At 49.6% G+C, this 20,157-nt stretch overlaps 8 protein-coding genes across 8 annotated transcripts; 4 read left to right on the plus strand and 4 right to left on the minus strand.

The window, feature by feature from the left end:
• Positions 1-3,392: 3,392 nt before the first annotated feature.
• On the minus strand, positions 3,393-4,656 carry HO133_002154 (uncharacterized protein; the record flags this gene model as incomplete). The annotated part of the gene is made up of 4 exons (XM_037293081.1): positions 3,393-3,815; positions 3,880-4,171; positions 4,225-4,396; positions 4,506-4,656. 4 exons carry the CDS (start codon positions 4,654-4,656, stop codon positions 3,393-3,395), a joined length of 1,038 nt encoding a protein of 345 aa, XP_037150734.1.
• A 400-nt stretch (positions 4,657-5,056) lies between these two features.
• On the plus strand, positions 5,057-6,112 carry HO133_002155 (uncharacterized protein; the record flags this gene model as incomplete). Its single annotated transcript, XM_037293082.1, has 3 exons — positions 5,057-5,108; positions 5,158-5,593; positions 5,659-6,112. 3 exons carry the CDS (start codon positions 5,057-5,059, stop codon positions 6,110-6,112), a joined length of 942 nt encoding a protein of 313 aa, XP_037150735.1.
• A 1,596-nt stretch (positions 6,113-7,708) lies between these two features.
• On the plus strand, positions 7,709-8,896 carry HO133_002156 (uncharacterized protein; the record flags this gene model as incomplete). The annotated part of the gene is made up of 2 exons (XM_037293083.1): positions 7,709-8,815; positions 8,876-8,896. The coding sequence occupies 2 exons, from the start codon at positions 7,709-7,711 to the stop codon at positions 8,894-8,896; spliced, it is 1,128 nt and encodes a 375-aa protein (XP_037150736.1).
• A 2,510-nt stretch (positions 8,897-11,406) lies between these two features.
• Positions 11,407-11,968, minus strand: HO133_002157 (uncharacterized protein; the record flags this gene model as incomplete). Its single annotated transcript, XM_037293084.1, has 2 exons — positions 11,407-11,726; positions 11,797-11,968. The coding sequence occupies 2 exons, from the start codon at positions 11,966-11,968 to the stop codon at positions 11,407-11,409; spliced, it is 492 nt and encodes a 163-aa protein (XP_037150737.1).
• A 1,511-nt stretch (positions 11,969-13,479) lies between these two features.
• On the minus strand, positions 13,480-13,924 carry HO133_002158 (uncharacterized protein; the record flags this gene model as incomplete). Its single annotated transcript, XM_037293085.1, has 2 exons — positions 13,480-13,593; positions 13,670-13,924. 2 exons carry the CDS (start codon positions 13,922-13,924, stop codon positions 13,480-13,482), a joined length of 369 nt encoding a protein of 122 aa, XP_037150738.1.
• A 470-nt stretch (positions 13,925-14,394) lies between these two features.
• HO133_002159 (uncharacterized protein) lies at positions 14,395-15,672 on the minus strand (the record flags this gene model as incomplete). Its single annotated transcript, XM_037293086.1, has 1 exon — positions 14,395-15,672. One exon carries the CDS (start codon positions 15,670-15,672, stop codon positions 14,395-14,397), a length of 1,278 nt encoding a protein of 425 aa, XP_037150739.1.
• A 185-nt stretch (positions 15,673-15,857) lies between these two features.
• Positions 15,858-16,715, plus strand: HO133_002160 (uncharacterized protein; the record flags this gene model as incomplete). The annotated part of the gene is made up of 3 exons (XM_037293087.1): positions 15,858-16,032; positions 16,086-16,243; positions 16,296-16,715. 3 exons carry the CDS (start codon positions 15,858-15,860, stop codon positions 16,713-16,715), a joined length of 753 nt encoding a protein of 250 aa, XP_037150740.1.
• A 986-nt stretch (positions 16,716-17,701) lies between these two features.
• HO133_002161 (uncharacterized protein) lies at positions 17,702-19,642 on the plus strand (the record flags this gene model as incomplete). Its single annotated transcript, XM_037293088.1, has 1 exon — positions 17,702-19,642. One exon carries the CDS (start codon positions 17,702-17,704, stop codon positions 19,640-19,642), a length of 1,941 nt encoding a protein of 646 aa, XP_037150741.1.
• Between the last annotated feature and the right edge of the window lie 515 nt (positions 19,643-20,157).

Raw genomic sequence — 20,157 nt, forward strand, 5'->3', positions numbered from 1 at the left:
GAGCGGTGAAGGATATGTCAAAACGGCAATAAGCATCGAGTTTTTCGTTCTAGAATGACATGCTTCTCTTATTGTTATTTTCCAGCCATTCGTTATCTACATGGATTGGATTGGGTTTTGCAATTTATAGCAGTGTTCGTAATTTGAATACTAAAACTGTGTTACCTGATACGTCTCTGTCTCGAAGCCTGCATGCACTGCTTTTCTGTCCCTCACGCTCCTAGCGCCATCGGAAGCTGTAAAGTACTCCTTTAGTGACATCTTCCTAGCACTCTCCAGAGTACTGAAATACAGTATTCATGCATTGTCTTGATACTCCAACAAAGGCCATCGAGCAGGTACAGGAAAAGAAGGAAGTCAGATACAGACGAGAGCGACAAGATGATCCTTTGAATATATACCATCGCACAGAGAGCATCAAAGAATCGTTGAAGCGTTCAACATTATCCTAAGTAACCATCATTCGCAAGTGTGGCAGCACAAACCAAGCCGTAGTGAAGGTCCACGCCTGCTCGGCCGTGAAGATGCAATGGATCCCAACCTTAAAAAGAGCTATCAGCTGGTAAAAGCCGAGAAATGTTGCACTGTGCTGGATCCGCTGTCCTGATGCGAAAGGCTCATTGTTGTAGTGACACGCATGGGGGTTTAGACATGATTCAGAAGAGCGTGAAATGTGGAAGTGAAAATTAGGGAAGAGGTGGTCTAGACAGAGGGAGAATTCATCCTTGGACTCGTTCCTGATCGCAATATGAAAGTCATCAAACGAGGGTCGCATGGCACATGCATTTTTGAGCACCAGGTTGATGTGAAGGATGCTGAGGCAAGCGGGTTCAGGATTTTCAAACAGCGGGAAGGCGCTAGGGAGCTCAACCTGGAGCCTGGCATGGCTCTTTCTGATATTATCTTAGTTTTTGATTCTCTTCATGACGAACGAATACCGAAAATGTGAGTTGGAAGTCGAAGGGATACTAATAAACTTCGCCAGCAAAAGAGCGTGTTGACGCTTGAGAGTTTGAGAGAAGATCAGATTCGGTAGATTCGAACGCCCTGAAACATCGAAACATTGGGGCCCACTGGTCGCAGCTCCACTTTCCGCTCATCGGAATCTCCCCTCTGGCATTTGGTACATCCACATTCTTTATCCCATCCGATCCATGGCTGTATCGCTTTCTGCCGTTCGGCCTTACTCTTATGCCCGGCGACTACGCCATAGGTAATGCAGAGCTCTTCCCCTTTGCTGATATGTCGGTTTGCAAAGATGTCTTTGGTGCTTCCGTTCGTACATGTACAGCTATCAGTGGGACTCCATCCGGTGTTCGGTTCGCAGCTATGATTGAAAAACGAGTATAGTGGACTGATTGCTCGCACCTGACGGCCGTCCGGTGTCGTGTGCTCTTCTTGATTGTTGATGACGCGGGTCCAGATGGTTTGTAGTACCCAAGTATCGTAGCGGAAATCTTCTATGGGGTTGATGCCTAGTTGGTTTAGTATTCTGATGGGGGTACTGATGTTATTAGAGAGTGTCCAAATTCTGCGGCTTTTGTCGTGCAATGGCCTGAGTCTTGCAATCGAGGGGTGATCTAATGGGTGACAGTTGCTCTGCACACATGCAGCAAGTATGCGTAGCCACATAGGCCCGTTCAAGACAAACCGCCATTGCTTTCCCCTCGATTCTTCGTACACCCAGTCAAAATTCTGACCGCATAGGACTTTATGGTAAGAATCAAGTGCCATATCTCGACATCGTGCACTACAATAAGGTGTGTTACAGCATTTCGATAAGACATGCTGTCTTGATTGTGTGGGTATACTACCGTAACAATTTTCGCATATCCGAGACGAGTTTGGTGTTGACTTTAGCGTTGCTGGAGCAGTAGTGCTGACTGTGCACGCTGCAAGTATCGTGGTATCCTCGACTAGGCGTTCAGCGAAATGTATGTTTCGTGTTGCAAAGACACCGAGGACGTTAGATGAGCTGTCGTCAGGAATAATCGACGAATATGCAATCGGGCTATGAGCTAGCATGCAAGTTGAAGATGCGTTCCTAAAAAGGGTCTGGGTCGATTCAAAGAGATCCGTTCCACGCCTTAGAATCTTCTTAGGGACGAAGGGGTAAGGCAAATGTCGAATGTTCCCACATTCAATATATGACATGGTCTCTTCGCGGCTGACTTGATCTATCTCGATCGTCGATTTTGCCAGATTGATACGAGCGGCCTCCGCTTCCAAGATTTCGTCAAAAAAGCTCACAGAGCCGAAGACCGCTTCGCCTCTACCTTGGTATCGTCCCTTTCCTTCATTGCAGATTTTTAGCAGGCCTTTATGGTCTCCTGTCATTTGGAGAGCAGCTATCAGCCTCTGGTACACGTCCCTATGCCACTCCGTTTCAGGGACGAAGGGTTTCCTGCTTCGGTCCATCGGGAGTTCTGTACGCTTGTCGGAAAGTCCCTGGAGTAATTGCTGGACGATGAATTTGGCTTTGTAGGCATCACCAGCTGCTAGGTCCGGGTACCCCAGGCGCAAAAGCTCAGTAGCCCTTCGAACCCATCCCTCTATATCGACAGGCGTGTTTCGAAGGCTTTTCGTGAGTTCAATGACTGCGCCGGAACTGCGCCGAAAGTCCTTATTAGATCACACTGTTCAGTGCGAACTTCACTGGTGTGGGAAGGCGCCATACCTCCGTGCTATGACACTTATTGGGAATACCAGAAGAGTCAAATTCTGCACATGTTGGTTTCCAGAGTTCAGAATACCAAACACCGTCCAACCCAGGTGCTGGCGCTGGCGCCTTGATCGCTTCTTGTTTGCTTCCGTTCGAGGAGGATAAATTAGCTGAATTGATAGCCGTGACTTTGAACTGTCTGGTTCTTTCCTGAAAGGAGAAAGGGCTGTTGTGGGCGAAAGTCCCCAACAATCCAAGACCAAGACGTCGGCCGATCAGCGACATCACGCATTCATGAGTATCAAATGGGGAAGAAGAAAATGCCAACCCGATACGCGAGCTCCCCTTGACGCAGGTGCCTATGATTTTGACGCCAATGCAGGTCGCCCAGAACGGCTGAGGGCAACAGGCTGACGGGGACAATGCTGAAAACTACATAGGAGACCGATAGTTGATAAGTGGTCACAAAAGCGATAGCAAGGGGTTGGGGTTAGACGTACCAAGGAGTAAATGCGGGAAAAATGATTAAATGTCTCATGGAAGAAGTCAGTTTGATCCAAAAACACATTCACGCTTCAGGCAAGGTCCCAAGAAGTCTACACTTCTAGGTCTCGCTGCAAATACACACGTGTCTCGATATTGCTACAGGAAGCATTCTTGATATTCGATCTTACCGTAATATTTCATTGAAGTGGAGTGTCGGGTATCATACACATTCAGCGCTGTTGTTTCATTCAGGAAGGCCTCTCATGACTCCTTCAAAGGCAACCAGGGCAAAAGCATTCGCGGGAAAAGCTCTCAAGAAGCACGGCACAAAGCCCCTCCAGAAGCCTCTTGGCCCATCTCTTCGCCATATCTCCTTCGCCGCGTCCTTCCACCTTGGGAATCGCCTTTCTCCATCTCTTAGCGCACCACCGAGTGGATCAGTCATGATTCGCTGCTTGACGACATCAGATGGGTATGAGGTAAGCCAGAAGACTTGGGCTGAAAGACCACCGGCCCAAAAGTTGGTGGAAGGCGTGGAGAGTTGCGTGTGGTCAGAGAAGTAGCGGGTGAAAAGGTCATAGGAGCCCCACCAGAAGAAGAAGAAAGAGCGAAAGAGAAGGGTGGCCGAAAGACCGTGGTATATGCCCCGTATTCCGTGGGCTCGAGCCTGAAATGTTGCGTCAGCACGCGCTTATCGCTGGTGATACGACCTCTGGGCAGGAGTCACAAACTATTTTCGTGATGCAGTCAATTGGACCACTGTACAATCGCTTGCTCTTGTCTGCTGCGTACTGAACTTGTAGACGAGCCTTGACGTGCTCTACGGGTGCTGCAATGAAGCTCACCGTACCACCAGCCATTATTCCTGCTATACCATGTCCAGTCGTAGGAAGGCTGTCTTCCACCTGTCGATTGGTGTTTTCGAATTTGCGACTGGTTGCCCGAGAAATGGTCAGGATCGATGGGTTGGAGAAGACATTGTCTTTTAGGATTCGGCGGTAGAAGGTAAGTGAGCCTAGCATTCTGAATTTCAGTCGTCAGCAGAGCGATCAACTATGGAAAACGATTGGTCGTACATTGAGTCCATGAACATCCATCCCACCAACGGCGGCGTAGCCCCCTTGTAGAGGCCTCGTACACCCTCATGCCGTAATGTCTGCAGCAGACAATCCAGAGGACCTTTAAACTGCACCTTCTCACTGGTCTGAAGTCGGACTTTGATGGTATCGAAGCTAACGAACATAAGCCCTATTTCGAAGTCAAGCTTTCTCAAATTGTTTAGTGAACGTACGGATGTCCAACTAAAAGACAGAATTAGCAGTGTCTCCTTCTCAACGGATCTTGGTATTAAATATACCGCTCAACTTTGAAATGCCGGAAAATACACCAGCCACGAATCCTTTGTAGTTCTTGTGCTGAGCACTTCGAGCAGGCTGGCCTTGACCGATTGCTTCATTGGTTGCATTTTTTCTGTCCGGATTCACAATGGAAGTCTGTACTGAGGACATGAGACGGAAAACAGGTAAATAGATAGACCAGGGCTTTTCAGGACAAAGAGACTGGCTGCCTATATCATGGCAGATAGAGAGAACGTGGGAACATAGCTTTTAGCACAGAGTACACAATGCCTCTACACACTCTACTGGGCAGTGGATGGATTGATTGTGCAGGGATGAAATATCATCGACATCATGGCACGAGGTGATCGAACCATCTCGGAGATACGCAGCTTGAGCTTGCTTAAATCCACCATTCGACTGCATCTTTGAGATCGGCAGGGTCCGGTGTCCAGCCAATAACTCCGGCCCATGTGGTCAAGATGGGGATTGCAGATTGTACGAGTAGTACTGTTTTACGAGACTTGCCGCAGCTGTGAACTCTCCGGCAAGTACATAAACAAACACGAAGATGGCCAACTCAACCAATCCTGATACCACTCGAGTCGTTGACTCGAAAAAAGGTACCCACCGCATCCCAGGAGCCTGTGGCCAACTGCTGATACCATAAAGTATGGACAACTCTTATAACAAACACAGCTTATCTCTCCGGCCTTCTCACCCTAGACTACTCTCTCAAAAAGCATGGCTCTGAGTACCCTCTCCTTGCTCTATATACCGACACATTTCCTCCAGAAGGTCACCGCGCTCTCGAGATCCGTAAAATCCCCAAGAAGCGAGTCAAATACCTCCTTCCCGCCGTCCACAAAGATTTTACCAACGACCCTCGCTTCTATGACTGCTGGAGCAAGCTCACACCCTTTTCCCTAGAGGAGTATGACAGGGTTGTCCAGTTGGACAGCGACATGATGGTGATGAGGAATATGGATGAGCTTATGGAAATTGAGCTCGACGCTCCTGAAAGTGAGGGGAAAGGGAACAGGGTGTTTGCGGCTAGTCATGCTTGTGTCTGCAATCCGAAGAAGAAGCCGCATTATCCTAAGGATTGGTGAGTAATATAGTAGTTGATACCTTCAGGTCTTTGTATAAGCTGTCGACTGATTTGCCGTCCAGGACCCCAGAGAACTGTGCCTACACCTCACAACACGACCACCCCGATGCCGCCCAAACTCAAGGCGCCTCTTCTACTTCAGGCTTAGGCATTCCCAACGGCGGTCTCCAAGTCGTCAATCCCTCCAAAACCCTCTACGACCTCATCCAAGAACGCATGGCTTCAGACAGCGCGGTCATGAACTACGAATTCGCAGACCAATCGCTCCTCTCCGACCTCTTTTCAGGCAGATGGGTCGCCCTACCATACACTTACAACGCATTAAAGACCTCTCGTGAAACACACGCACCGATCTGGAGGGACGATGAGGTGAAGAACATGCATTACTTACTTAGCCCAAAGCCTTGGGATGAGAAATTGGGGGAAGAGAGTAATCCAACGCACAGGTGGTGGACCGAGGCGAATATGGAGAGACTAAGGGAGGAAAAGCAGAGAGGTATTGATGATGGTTTCTAGCTTCAGCATCGGTTTTCCTGCTAGCGCAATATTGTTGCAGAGCTTGGAGACTTCCTTCGTTACGGCGGTGTTCTGTCCGTATATAGACGGCCAGTGGTGTTCCGGCCCTATCGTTGTTCTCGTGAGAAAAGGCAAAATATTCACCTCAACAGGCCCCGCCACCGCGACTCCGACAAAGATGGCCATTTGATCCTTTCGAATCATGCTTTTCAATCCAGGTACGCCCATGTGTTGTTGCGGTTGGAAGTGTGGGCCACTGTTGAGGCAGCGGAATGTCTCTGGCGCTCCAGATTGCATGTTGCCTTTGCCAGTCCGTGCTCAGAACAGCCCCTGAACCTCTCTAGTTTTTCGAGAAACGCTGAGCAGACTCTGTAGACCTTCTCGTATCGGTCCTCTACTTTGATGACGTCGCCTACTCAGGTTTTCTCACCCTAGCCCACAAGCAATGCAAAATCATGAATTGGTCTTCTTGCCCCCTAGCCCGATTTCCTATTCCTGGAACTGTTGAGGAATTGTTTCTCCGGAAGCACACAGCAGCATTGAGTGCAGAGGCAAGCAACCTTCTAAAAAAGGGAAAGGAGGAGAAATCGGCTTTATTGAGCGGCACTTGCGTACGGTGAGAAAAGGGACCGAGGCGTAAAGGTCAGAACGCGAGGCCGGCTCTTCACTATGGTCAAGGTACTATACGAGGTAATGTCCCGCTGCAGTCCGAAAGCCGAAAGGAAGAGCAATTAGTGAGAAATTCGGATCGAGGGATAACACGACATCAATATGAAGCCAGTGCCATTGGCCAGCTCTTTCTTGATGTCACCCATGATCTCTGTCCATGCGTTGGCCGCTTCTCTGCTCAATGCCAGCCTCTTCTTGGGCTTTTGGTGGGCTCTTCTTTCGAGTTGTGACTCGTGAATGTGATCAGATGTTTCGTCAGCTACAGAACTGATTGACTACTCTAGTAGCGTGATTGATGAAGCTTGATCATTCTAAGGCCCAGGGAAAGCTAAGATTTCGAGGATGAAGGATACAATATTTTCCTAGACTACTGAAACAGCTCTCAACCTGTCACTCGAGAACAGTCCAGCTCCAAAGTAAAAGCATTGACTGACGGGCCTACTCGAAGGTCGCAACGAAGACAGGCACTCGTGATTGATTTCATTCACTCTGGCCAATTACCAAGGTGTAGTGCGTATTGCGATGGGTTTCAGAACAAGATGTGCAGGCTTTACCTATCTCTGCCGCGTGGAACCGAGAACTGGAGAGGCTTAGCGCCATCTTTAGCTCCCGCTCTCTTGAATCGCTAGTCACTTTTAGGCTCTAGTCGAGGAGCAAATCTGACTTGGACAAGTCGTTTCTGTAAGGGTACCCTTTTGTAACCACGACGACTTGAACGTCGACGGAGCTCTCACCAGGATTCCACCAATTCGCGTAAACCTATAACATCTGATGCTATGAGATTGCCAACACTAGCATGACTTCGACACGCTGATGGTCAATCTAAAGTAAGGGCCATAACCCGCTCCGTCTGGCCTCACGAGGGAGTACCTCGCTCGGGGATCCAAGATTTCTCAAGGACCTCCAGGTAACTCCCCGGGCTACACCATGGCTCTACCCAGATCAATACGACGGACATCTCCTATAACCCTGATATTGGCAGCTGTACTGTCCTTCGGCTTCCTCGTCTTCCTCTTTGCTCCATCGTCCAATTCAGGTGCAGTCTCGACCGCCAAGCGAAAAATCGCCAATGCCGCCGCTCATCCTCTATCACCTCCCACCGCTCCATTCGTGAAGCCAGATGCCTCGCTCAATGGCCTGAGCAAACCGCCGCCGGTCGTCCATTACCACCTTAACAATGTCACGACCACCGCCGACCCTATCGGCAACCAAGAAACCGTCCTCATCCTTACACCTCTCGCTCGATTCTATCAGGGCTACTGGAACAACCTCCTCGCACTCTCATACCCACACTCTCTGATCGCGCTTGGTTTCATCATCCCTAAAACAAAGGAAGGCCATACTGCAACCGCGGCACTACAAGCTGCCATAGCAACCACTCAACAAGGCCCAGAAGGCAAGCGGTTTGCAAGCGTGACAATCCTTAGGCAAGACTTTGATCCGCCGATTTCTTCACAAGACGAGTCAGAGAGGCATAAGAAGGAGAATCAAAAGGCGCGGCGAGCGGCCATGTCCCGAGCTCGAAACTCACTTTTATTCACGACCCTTGGTCCTTCCACCTCTTGGGTTCTATGGCTGGATGCTGACATTGTCGAGACACCTCCAACATTGATACAAGACCTAGCTTTCCATGACAAACCTGTACTTGTGCCGAATTGCTTCCAAAGATTTACCAATGAAGAAAACAAGCCCGACACAAGGCCATACGACTACAATTCGTGGCAGGATAGTCAGGTAGCTGCAGATATGGCGAGGGATATGGGACCGGAAGATATTATTTTCGAAGGCTACGCGGATATTGCGACGTATAGAACATTGATGGCTATGACAGCAGACAGGTCAGAGACTCGAAATCAGCAGGCCATAATACCACTAGATGGTGTTGGAGGTACGGCACTTTTGGTAAAGGCAGAAGTACATCGAGACGGAGCCATGTTCCCACCATTTCCATTCTACCACCTAATAGAGACGGAGGGTTTCGCAAAGATGGCGAGAAGATTAGGTTGGGGATGTTTTGGTCTACCGAATTATTTCGTGAGCACTTTTCGAAGATATCCGGAGAGTCAGGCCGGGAGTGCTGACATGATTCTTTAGGTATACCACTATAACGAGTAGTGTACGGCACTGACTATTTTCTTTTTGTATGAGGGCACCATTTGTCACTTCTTCTTCCACCTGTCGGGCTACTACAGGTTTGCATATGCAGAAGCAAGGTCATTCCCGGAGTTATATGGAGGGACGAAAAGCCACAGGTAGAACGGCTTTGTGCATGTTATATTACCGGGACCGAATGCAGATATCATCTAATTTTTCATGCCAACGTCACCATATATTTTGGATGACTGCAAAAATGCCCTTTTGCGTCTCGTTTCATAAAATTCACTGCGAATATACCTCTTGCGCTGTTCACACGCTATGCACACTTCGCTCGATCTTCCAGACAGTTTCTCAGTCCATTTCTCATTTTGATTGATTCAGTCGAACCCTACTCCTTTCAGAAAATAAAACATCATCACCCCGATCCAGGCGGAAAGTAAGCCTGGGGGAGTTCTAGCATTTGAACACTATCGGTTCCATATTCAATACTTAACGTTGTGCTCGCCCGCTAGGCACGGTATCACGAAAAGGTGACAATCGAAACGGATGATATAAATCTTCAGAATCCTGACAATTAGCAGCATCAGCGAGGAATTTTTGCGCCATTCAATATTTTCCTTGAAAGAAAATCAATCATAAACGACGATTTATCCTGGTTGATGCTATTCCTCGCCTTCCGCAATGTTGAAACCTCAAAACGAAGCTGATGGTAGGGGCGACTCGCAAATGTCGCTTCAGGGTTGTGGAACCGTTTGAAGTTCTGTTTCGTCGCGTATATTCTTCGCGATGAGCTAATTGTCAATCTCGGGCAGAAGAACACTCCTAGCGACGGCAATGCTTCACCGGCGTTAGAAGGCTCTTTCTGACGGGTCGCTTGTACCTCCGATCAATCTTCTATCAAAATTCGTTCTATAAGCTTCATCCCCATCAACATCTCTCCAACTCACCAAATCGTCCTCAGCCATTATCAATCTAGTATCGCCACAGCATCAGCAATGACTTTCCCTCTATCACTCCTACTTATCTCCATCCTCACACTCATCAATTCCACTTTCTCCGCCACCATTCTGTCTGCCCCTCTCAATTATAATATTTACAGCCATGTCAAACCTCAGGGAGAAGCTCCGCCATACACCCCTCCCCAAACCAACTCCCGAAGCGCAAGCCCAACCTCCAGCCGAATCTCACACATCCAAACCTCCTCTGCCACCCCCGCCAGATCCACAACCGTCTCCCACCGTGGCGCTGGTGACCCTGTACGTATTTTCGGAGCACATATTTCTTCTTTTGGAGCAAATCTTGAGTCTTGAGAATTGTCTCGGGGATTTTCACTCTCGAAACATGTTTCAAGGCTCGATATACCTCCTCAAATAGGTAATACTGACGACGAGATTGTAATCTAGTGCGGTCCACAAGGCAATCAAACGGATTTCGAATCCACCCTCAATACCTGCAGCCAGATAAACACGACCTACACCGACGCCCCCAGTATATATGGCGTGCAATGCCTCAACGCGAATCCGAGCTGGAATCAGAGTATTAATACTACATCCTGCCTCAGCAACATTAACATCATCTGCGCTTGGATAGTCTCGAGTCAAGTAAACGCATCACAATGGACTTGGTCGAGAGGGGTATGCCTGCATTTTCTTCTTCTTGCTCTATCAGCCCCCAAGCATGATGAGAAATAAACTCTAACTTGAGTGTTGACACAGGGTCCTAATTGTACAGTGGGCATCTGGTTCAATCCCCGCCCCGCCGCATCACCCGTACTCCAATGGAAAAATTGCCGCACTGATATCTACCAGCTGATGCAATCGACCTGTTTCCCATCTCAAGGCGGGCAATTCAACGTCGCGGCTGTGAATTTGCAGACACTACCCGATGTGGGAACAAAGTAAGGCACTTTTCGGAGTTCTTCCTTCCTGCTCGAGACTGCTTTGCAAGTCGCGAGACATGTTGCAGGAACTCATTCAATATGCCACCCATTTTACTTCTCAAATATGTCATACTTATCCAAAATGTTGTCTACGGGTCGGAAGGCTGACTCCGAAATGCGCTAGTGGCTCGCAGGTCGATCCGGGGTATCCAAGTTATATCATAGTGCCGGAGACGTATGATGACATCTACAATGATACGCCCTGACTAGCCTTCGGATGGGGGTGAGGAGGCGGGTGAGGAGGCGGAGAATGCAGAAGGAAATGAAGAGGGGGGAGGGGAAGGCGGAGGGGAACGAGGAGGGTGAGGGTGAGAATAAAGTAGTAACTGGATTTGGAGAAGGGTGGAAGAGACTCGAGCGTTTTCTTGGTGGTTAAGAGCCTAAGATTACATAGAAATATATGTAGACGCATTCAGTGCAGTTGGCTATCGCATTCACATCACGTATCGAATTTGATGGCCTTCCTATTCTGGGCCTCTGCGCTATTTGTCCAGCTGTCCCCAAACACCTTGCTCATTCGCTAAACCGCGCAATCCAATCCGCCTCTTTTGCACTATTCCCTCCTTGACCGAACCCTACCCCCATCTATTTAACCGCCACCCCACCTCCTCTCCGCACACCAAAATCGGACCAAACTCTCCCCGCCAATCTTATCCCCACTCTTCAACAGCGTCGCTATATCCACATTGAACGGACTATCCACCTCCGGATACGCAAGCAACTGGTGTACAGCCTCCAATGTAGATGTGAGCGTGTACGCAGGTGACCACGACGTTTTCAGGAGATCGAGGCAGATTTCGCCGGTTTTGAAATCCACGTTTGGGTGGCAGATGGGAGTTGTGAAGGTGATCTTGGGCGGGGCGAGCGGGTAGGAGGGCGGGATGAGGATGTCGAGGTGCCAGAGACCGGCTAGCGGGGGGGGGAAGGGGTGGTTCAGTGGTGGAGCTGGAGAAAAAATGGGTGGGTGCAGATAGATTACCTTCGTAAGCTGTACCAGGGAAACCCTTCATGACGGCTTCCCAGTGCAGTATCTCGGCTTCTGACGCGGGGCTCAGGGATTGGAGGATCGGGGATGGATCTTCGACGATGGATTTGAGCTCTTGGAGGAGGCGTTTGGTGGAGGGAGGTGTGGGGGAGCGGGAGGTGGCCATTGTGGGAGCGATGGTCGGTGGACTGATCCAAGATTGATGGGAGGTGTGTTCTTTGCGGGAATGTTTTCCTCTCAATGTATAGCTCAGCTCGATCTTTTGTTTGGTCGGAATCTGGGGAAGCTTGGCGCTGGACCTCGGCTGTTTGGGTGCCCTTGCACCACTCGCTCTCGACAACATAACTCTTGATCACACGACTTTGAGGAATAATCGTACCAAGACAAACCCATCATGCATCTATGGTTCTATGGGTCTCCAATCATTTACTCTCTCCAGGACCAGGCTCACGACAACGCTTGTTCGATGAAATCACATTCTTTAAACCATGGGAACCCAGAGCAGGCTTATGTTTTAAGTCCTTGTGCAGACTGTGTGCCATTGAACGAGGACCTTCGTCTCGCTTTCCCAGTTCTACCGACTTGTGTACCATAACCTGCTATCATCCTCTGCGCTTTTGTGGACCGACTGTGACGAGTCTCATTTACCTAGCTGGTACTAGGATCTTTACTTCATGCGGGACATACCAGCTAAGGTCGATAAGCCTGTACGTAGGTACTGCTAAGGCTGCAACAAGCATAATACTTGATCAGTAAGTTCAATCTGGAAAAGAGCCGCAATTTTCCAGATACATCTTAAGCACCTCTGCCGTTGTTTTTCTGTAAGAAGCCTGATCTCCAAATTCCAAACCCCTGACTTCGCAGCACTGACTTAAATCCTGCTCCAATCATGAAGAGCAACATCCAGCATGACCAGACCTTCCCAGATAAAAAAAAAAAGTGAAGGATGCTCTCCATTGTTCTCCTCCCAACAGTCCAGATCCTCGCTTTCGCTCTCCCTCCCTTAAAAGGCCGAGCCTTCATCTTCGTCCCCTTAATCTTGGGACTAGCATACCTAACCCTCTCCACCCACCCACCTCGCCAAGTCCCTCCAGCTTTGCTTCCTCACGTCATGCCCATAGCTCTGGTACTTATCCACGGTCGAAAAGCCCCTGTTTTCCACCCAGAGCGAGAATATGGGCGTCAAGATAAGCCAAAAGTCGAAGCTGTGGGTATGTCCTCCATTAGTACTTTCGCTGGTGTGCAGCAATATATTGCAGTCTCCGCGGGTTTTGAGTAGAACTACCAGGTCAGAGGCGTGCCGGAGTACACACTTTCGCATGCGAGATCGGGCTTTTTGAGAGGCCTGCTATTTGCTACCTAGCCACTGACGCGCAAGATGTTTATGTTTCGAGGGCTTCCTTCATGCCTAGAAACGATTATATAGAGCTCATGACCCGATCCAGTACTTCTTAGTCCCGCTTATTTTTGTATCTCACCGTCTCCGAGCTCGGACTTGTCTCCAGGTGAGCTATGTTTACATGCAGATGGCGATAGTGGCGGTACTAGAAGGCCTGAGCCTACTAAAGGCTTGCCTCCCAAATCACCTCTTACCCTTCTTAAATGGTCAGATTTCCTCTGATCAACTACCACTAACAGGACTAGCCCCCCCCCCCTCTTCTCGGCCTCATCGAAGACTCAACCGGTATTCGCAAATTCTGGAATACGGTCTGGCCTGTCCTCCCTCGCAAGCTTTTCCTCGGCTACAGCAATGCGCTCGTCGAACTCCTCGTTATCGAATGTGTGACACCGCTATCTTCATACACGACACTCTGCTTTACAATGGTTTCATTAACCTTTCTCCACGCACTGACCACCTACGTCTTACTCTACAGGCCGAGCCATATTCCAGGATCGATTCGGCATGTGGTTCCTCTGCATTGCCGTGGAAGCACCAGCGATCCAATTCAAGGATTTTGTCATTTGGGGTTACCAGAGAACTTTCGTAGCTAACGATAAAGCCGAGGGATCCATTTGTGATCGCACGAGAGGTCAGGAGGGGACAACGGTTCAGGACGACGGCTGGGGGTGGTACTCGATCGCAAGATTCATCTTCACAGTGTGCTGGCTGTGGTATATGCATAAGATTCTTCGAGCCAGATGTATTTCAGACTTGAAGAACTTAGTCCGTTGCCTTTTTCGGCCTTGCGGCCGGTGTTTGAGTATCTGAAGGAAAACGTACTTCATGAGTTGAGTCTTTTGTCAGGGGTAAGTAAATGCTCCTTCGCTGGTGATCAGATGGCCACCCCTGCTTTCTGGGTGAGATATCCTTGGGAACGGCCGCTTTGCTATTTGAAATTACTGTATGTGAATGTATCAATGAGACTATGCCATTTTGCAGTTTCCATGTCCACTTTCCGCACGGACAGTACTTAGCGTGTAGAAAGTGAGCCGAGATGGGAGAAGCCTGTCGTTGTTTTTAGCGAATGCAGTATTTGGATCTTGTGACTCGGAGATACCTCTGCGGCGATTGGGGATCTTGAAGTGCTAGAACATCGTGGAATTGCTTATGCTGATTTTTCAAATGGCAACTCCAGAGTACAGTCTCCCGAATCAGTCAAACGGTACCCTCCTCAGCCCATCCCCCTCCCCTCTTTTCTTGGCCTCCTGCGCCGCAGCAACAGTGCTCGGAATCTTAATCCCACAGCAATCACCCCAAGCATCATCTCTATGCACATGCCCCACTCCATTCTCGCCCACCGTCAGTTCTCCACCTTCCTTCTCCTCACTCTCAGGTGCGACTCCCGCGTCTTCCTCCCTACTCATGCCCTCTGCAGGCACCAGACTGCCAAATAGGAAATGCTGCATAACAGGCAACTTCCCCAATACTTCTTTCACAAACATGCGGCGCATGCCTTGTTCCACTTTCTCCCAATTCTTAGCGGCTGAGATGTCGTCGAGCATTGGCTGTGTCCATTTGAGGCCTTTGACGGTTTTCGAGGCCATGGTGAAGCGGACCATGTCTAGGTAAAGGTACTCACCGCCCTCTTCTTCGAGCATGATTTCATTATGAATACTCAGCGGTCTTATGTAAGGATGATGTAGCAGCTGCGATGCGCCAAAGAGGAAGGGGAGGAAGTGGTAGTCGTCGAGACCCCAGACACCGTGCGAGCCGGCGGGCTCGAGGTAATAAGTGCTCTGTAACCTCCGCAGAGTTTTGATGTAGCGAGGGAAGACAGCCAAAGTGAGCGCTGAAAATGTGGATGTGGGGAGCAGCGAGAGTCGGTTGAGGCAGAGAAGCCACATAACGAAGTTGAGCTCATGGCCGGATCCATAATCTATGCGTTGTCTGTTTCCAAAAGAGTGATAAAGGTAAATCGAGGCTTCTTCGATCGACGACTGAGAGTGCAAACCAAGGCGTTGATGCCAGGACTGGCTCTGGCTTGAGATGCTGTCTATGAAATCACGAAAGGCAGGGTTGCCGAAGCGCGAACCACCTTGGTCGCCAGGCGGACACCGAGTTATTGTTTCCTCGATCGAGTCGAGTATGGAGAGTATCTTATGAATGCTTGGGTGTGTGGTCGGAACATCGACCGAGGAGATTTTCTTGTCTGTTGCCGACTCGGAGAGAGAAAAGACGAAGGAGAGGATGAGGGAGTATGTTGGAGATGAGAGGAAGATACCATGGTCGTGGGAGGACAAGATACGTCGGGTGGGCTCTTGGAAGATCAGAATGGATGAGTCTGATGGAGGTGGAAGGTTTGGTGTCCCTGGTACTGGGAGAGCGTTCTGCGAAGGAGCTTTCTTGCGGGGAATGAGACGCGGGAGCTTTCTTTGGCCATCTGTGCTTATTGGATTGGGCACGTGTTCCGTGCCGATCGTTGAAGGCATGTCCAAGCTTTTTTTTGCCTACTGAAGTGGATCATTTGCGTTGTAAACATAGGAAAGCAAATCATCTTGTCAGAGTCACCAGAACTTAGGGTTGGGATCTGAGCGCTGGGTAGCTACAGTGAATTTTTTTCAACGAGGAGCAAATTTGTGACTCCACACACAAAGACAACGTTTCCCAACCTTTAATGGCAAACATTACGTTGTCCCCACTGTACCGCGCAGATGGCTCTGCAAAATACTCAAAAGCCGGCTACTCCGTGATCGCTGCCGTCAATGGCCCCATTGAGGTGCAGAGAAGAGATGAGTTGCCCGAAGAAGCAGCTGTTGACATTGCGGTAAGGCCAGCTGCCGGTGTAGGTGGTAAGTATCGGGTCGCAGTCCCATAAGGGAAATATTTGCTGATACAGATCTAGGGTTACGAGAAAGGCATCTCGAATCCATTATTCAAAACACCCTCCGCCGTGTCATACTAGTCTCAGCACACCCACGCAGTCTGATCCAATTCACGCTTCAAATCGTTACCAGCCCAGAAGATGGCTCTGTCACTGGCAATCTGCCCCAAGCTGCTTCTGTAGGCTCTAAGCATATGTAAGGTGCTTGCTCGATCTAACAAAAAGATCCAGAATCTCCCAGTCCTACCCGCTCTCTTGCAGGCCTCGATCTTGGCTCTGATCTCGACCTCCATACCCCTTTCGATGACATTGACAGCAACGCTCGTTGCTGTCAACTCAAAGGATACACTGATACCTGACCCCTCGGTGCAACAGATAAAGCTGGCATCTTCCATTCATGTCCTCGCGTTTTCGTCACATGGGGAATTACTGGTCGTAGAAAGCGAGGGAGACTTTACGATGGACACGTGGGAAGAAGTCTACCAGAAAGCTAAGTTGATCTGTCACGGAGAAGAGGAATATAAAGGCGAAAACGAAAGCGAAGACATGAGCATGAACTCGGAAGATGTCTCAAACCTGGAAAATGTCCTGAAAGACGCCGTCGAAAGAAAGATCGCCAAGTCGCAAAGATGGAAGGAGAGTATGGGCTGAAGACTAGAACAAAGATATCGATTGATGAATGGAAGCTCTTATGAAACTGTGGTGGATCCTAAGACGACCACAAATCTCAAGGTCGGAGAGCCAATCATTGAAATGCAATAATGACAAAGACGTCGAAGAGCGTGGGCGAATTATACGCAGGAAGAGACACAGAGATAGCGATCTATCTATCAGATCTGGACCGGCACCAGAGGCATCGATCAAACCTGATCGCCTTGGTGATATCGTTTTAGTTTGGACCTTCCATACGCATGCAGCATTATCTCGGGCCCCAGAAATGGCGTTGAATTGGAGCCAATTTGGGGGTTGCGGAAGCTTTCGCTCACAAGACGCCAGCAAAACCAGTGCAAGTACATTGCTTCAAAGACGCATCTTTATCGTGGATTGGTAGGAGTCAGGACACTGTCACAAGCGTTGGTGTCTTGGTCATCTTGGTCATCATGTAGGTGCTTTTGGTGGTGAATGCGCTTAAAGTACTCGTATGCAGTCCTCCGCTCAATTAGAACTCGTAATTTGTACAAATAGTTAGACCCTCTTGACCTGGCCGAAGCGTTGATATAAGGTACTCTCTCTACATTGGTGTCAAGTCAAGTCAAGTCAAGTCAGAGTCCTTCATTGCCATTGAATTCCCATCAAAGGTCGTGTCTGCCGGGCGACGTTGACAGGCGTTTGCCCGAGGCCCGGCCCCGATCTTCCTTTTTTTTTCTTTTCCTGGGCTGCCGGATCCATCTCCGAGTGATCAATCATCATGCATTCCTACACCATCAAACATCTCTCGTCGTTCATCTCTATGTTGCTCCTTCAACTGTTCCATTCGCCATTTGCTGGCCACTTTGCTTTCCAAAGTGAGAGGCAGGCTTGGCCTCTCGTCTTTCAACCTTGTGCCTTTCTCCAATCGTGACACTTATACGGATACTCGGGGATCTGACAGGATGCAGAACCCTGCGACGCCGCGAGCGAATTCGAACGGGACAGCCATGACCCAGATGCCTTCAAGGGCGTCTGACAGATCTTCTGGTTCTCCAGGCGAGGGTACATGCAAGGCAAAGTCACCGCCGTGCTCAACATTCGGTAGCACGCTCCTGCGCGACTATCAGTTGTACCTCGATCCACTGAACACCGATGATAGGAGACACGTAAGCCAAGAGGACATCACGGAACCATTGAGCAGTCTGTCAAACGCCTCTACACATATCGGTGATTCTCCGCTCGATCTTGCAGTACCTATGGGTACATCCCCTTCACATCCCCTTCACGCTTCGTGGGCCTCCATGAATCAACGTAAAGGGACCTTTCCTCCAGGGCTTACGCCAAACCAGACAATGCTCAAAGCTCTGGCTTCAAGAACGTCAAAGGATCCATCCGCCCACAATGACAGTGCTGTCCAGCAGAACCTTGCTGCTTCCATGTCAGGTCTGGGAAGTAATCCAAGAGCGTCCTTCGGAACTCGGTTTGCACAGTCGCCATGTTTCTTCCACCAACGGTTCGACGATGCCGTCAACATTGAGCGAGTACTGGAGGAGATATCTGCAGAAGACGATGGCATGTCCCACTCACGCCTCATGCAAACAGCGACCAGTGTCCGAGAGATATCGAAACAGCTCCAGCGCCGACCCATCAAGCGTGCTGTCCGAACCATCATGATCATTACAAAAGCCAGAGACAACAAGCTGGTATACCTCACTCGCGAGCTCACCGAATTCCTTCTCAAAACACCCCGCTACAACTCAGACCTCGGCGTCACTGTCTACGTTGATGCCAAACTCCGCACCTCCACCCGCTTTGATGCTGCAGGCCTTCTGGCCTCCAATCCTCGGTATTCAGATATGCTCCGCTACTGGACGCCCGACGTATGCTGGGATTTTCCCGAAAAATTCGACCTAGTCCTCACGCTCGGCGGAGACGGCACAGTGCTGTTCACCTCCCGGTTGTTCCAGCGAATAGTTCCGCCAATCCTCTCTTTTGCCCTCGGCTCCCTCGGTTTCCTTACGAATTTTCCTTTCGACACCTACAGATCTACCCTGGACCGGATCATGGAAGGCTCCGGCATGAGAGTTAACATGCGCATGCGCTTCACCTGTACTGTCTATCGCGCAGCAAACAACAAGCGCCGTCCTAGCACATCCAGCCTTCCCAAGATGGCTACACCAGAGTTGATAGAAGATTCCCAATCCGAAGTCCTAAACGAATTGGTGATCGATCGCGGCCCCTCGCCCTACGTCTCAAATCTCGAACTCTACGGCGATACCCACCTCCTCACCATCATCCAAGCCGACGGTTGTATCATAAGCACCCCGACAGGCAGTACAGCATACTCTCTATCGGCAGGCGGACCTCTTACTCATCCTTCAATACCCGGTATCCTCTTGACGCCCATTTGCCCCCACACCCTCTCATTTAGACCTATGGTTCTCTCGGATACGCTATGCCTACGCATCTGTGTACCCAAGGGCAGCAGGTCCACAGCATACGCCTCTTTCGACGGCAAAGGACGCGTAGAACTCCGCCGAGGCGACGAAGTGCGCGTGGAGGCTGGACGGTATCCCTTTCCCACCGTCGTAGGCGAGGGTGGAACAGGCGGTGAATGGTTCGAAAGTGTGCGCCGAGCTTTGCGCTGGAATACGCGAGGAGCTGTACAGCGCTCTTTCGGGGGCAAAGAGCCGGACGTTCGTAGAAGGGGTGGAGGGAGGTTGGCTGATGATATCGTCGATGAGGAGGAAGGAGAGGAAGATGGAACCGACGAGGAGGATGAGGAGGAAGAGAAAGAAGAAGAGTGGGATATCGATGCCGACCCAATCGAGAGTCTGAGCGCAACTGGAACTTTGGATAGTGGACTAGGGGCTAGTGAGGAGGGGAGTGGTTGTGCTAGTCCGTCGGGGCTGATGGGGAGGAGGAAAGATGGTGAGACTGTAGATTGATGTCAGGTGGTATGACTTTCATGATTGGTACGAGTGTATGATGAGTGAGTGTATGATTGTTTACTGAGCGGCATTATCGGTTTAAGCGAAAGGTCTATAAATATTATAGAGCTACGGCTGCATACAAATACATGAGAATTAGACACTGGTACTGGTACCGGTCTTCAGCTACGAGATATAAAGAGAAAGGTTTGACAGTGGTCTTGCCTGACACGTGTTTTCGCTGATATCATTGAATTGAATTGCTACTTATGCTCACTGAAGCTAAATGGATCCGCCGGCATATACATCTCTTTTCTGATTTAGGAAAATTCCCTCCCTAACAACGCTCCTCAGCAACAGCTACATCCTCAAGAAGAGAAACTCCGAGCATCTAATCCAAATCATTCGTGTCGTCTCTTTCGGGCGGAGAGCTAATGGTAGCGCTTACGCGCTGCAAGAATTCTTAGTGGGTGGAGGAGAGATAAAGGTTTTGTTGCTGTTGGTGATGATGTAGAATGTTTTGGTTGTCCTTG

This window comes from Letharia lupina (genome assembly GCF_014066315.1).
Source record: "Letharia lupina isolate WasteWater1 chromosome Unknown contig_14, whole genome shotgun sequence".
Lineage (NCBI taxonomy): Eukaryota > Fungi > Ascomycota > Lecanoromycetes > Lecanorales > Parmeliaceae > Letharia > Letharia lupina.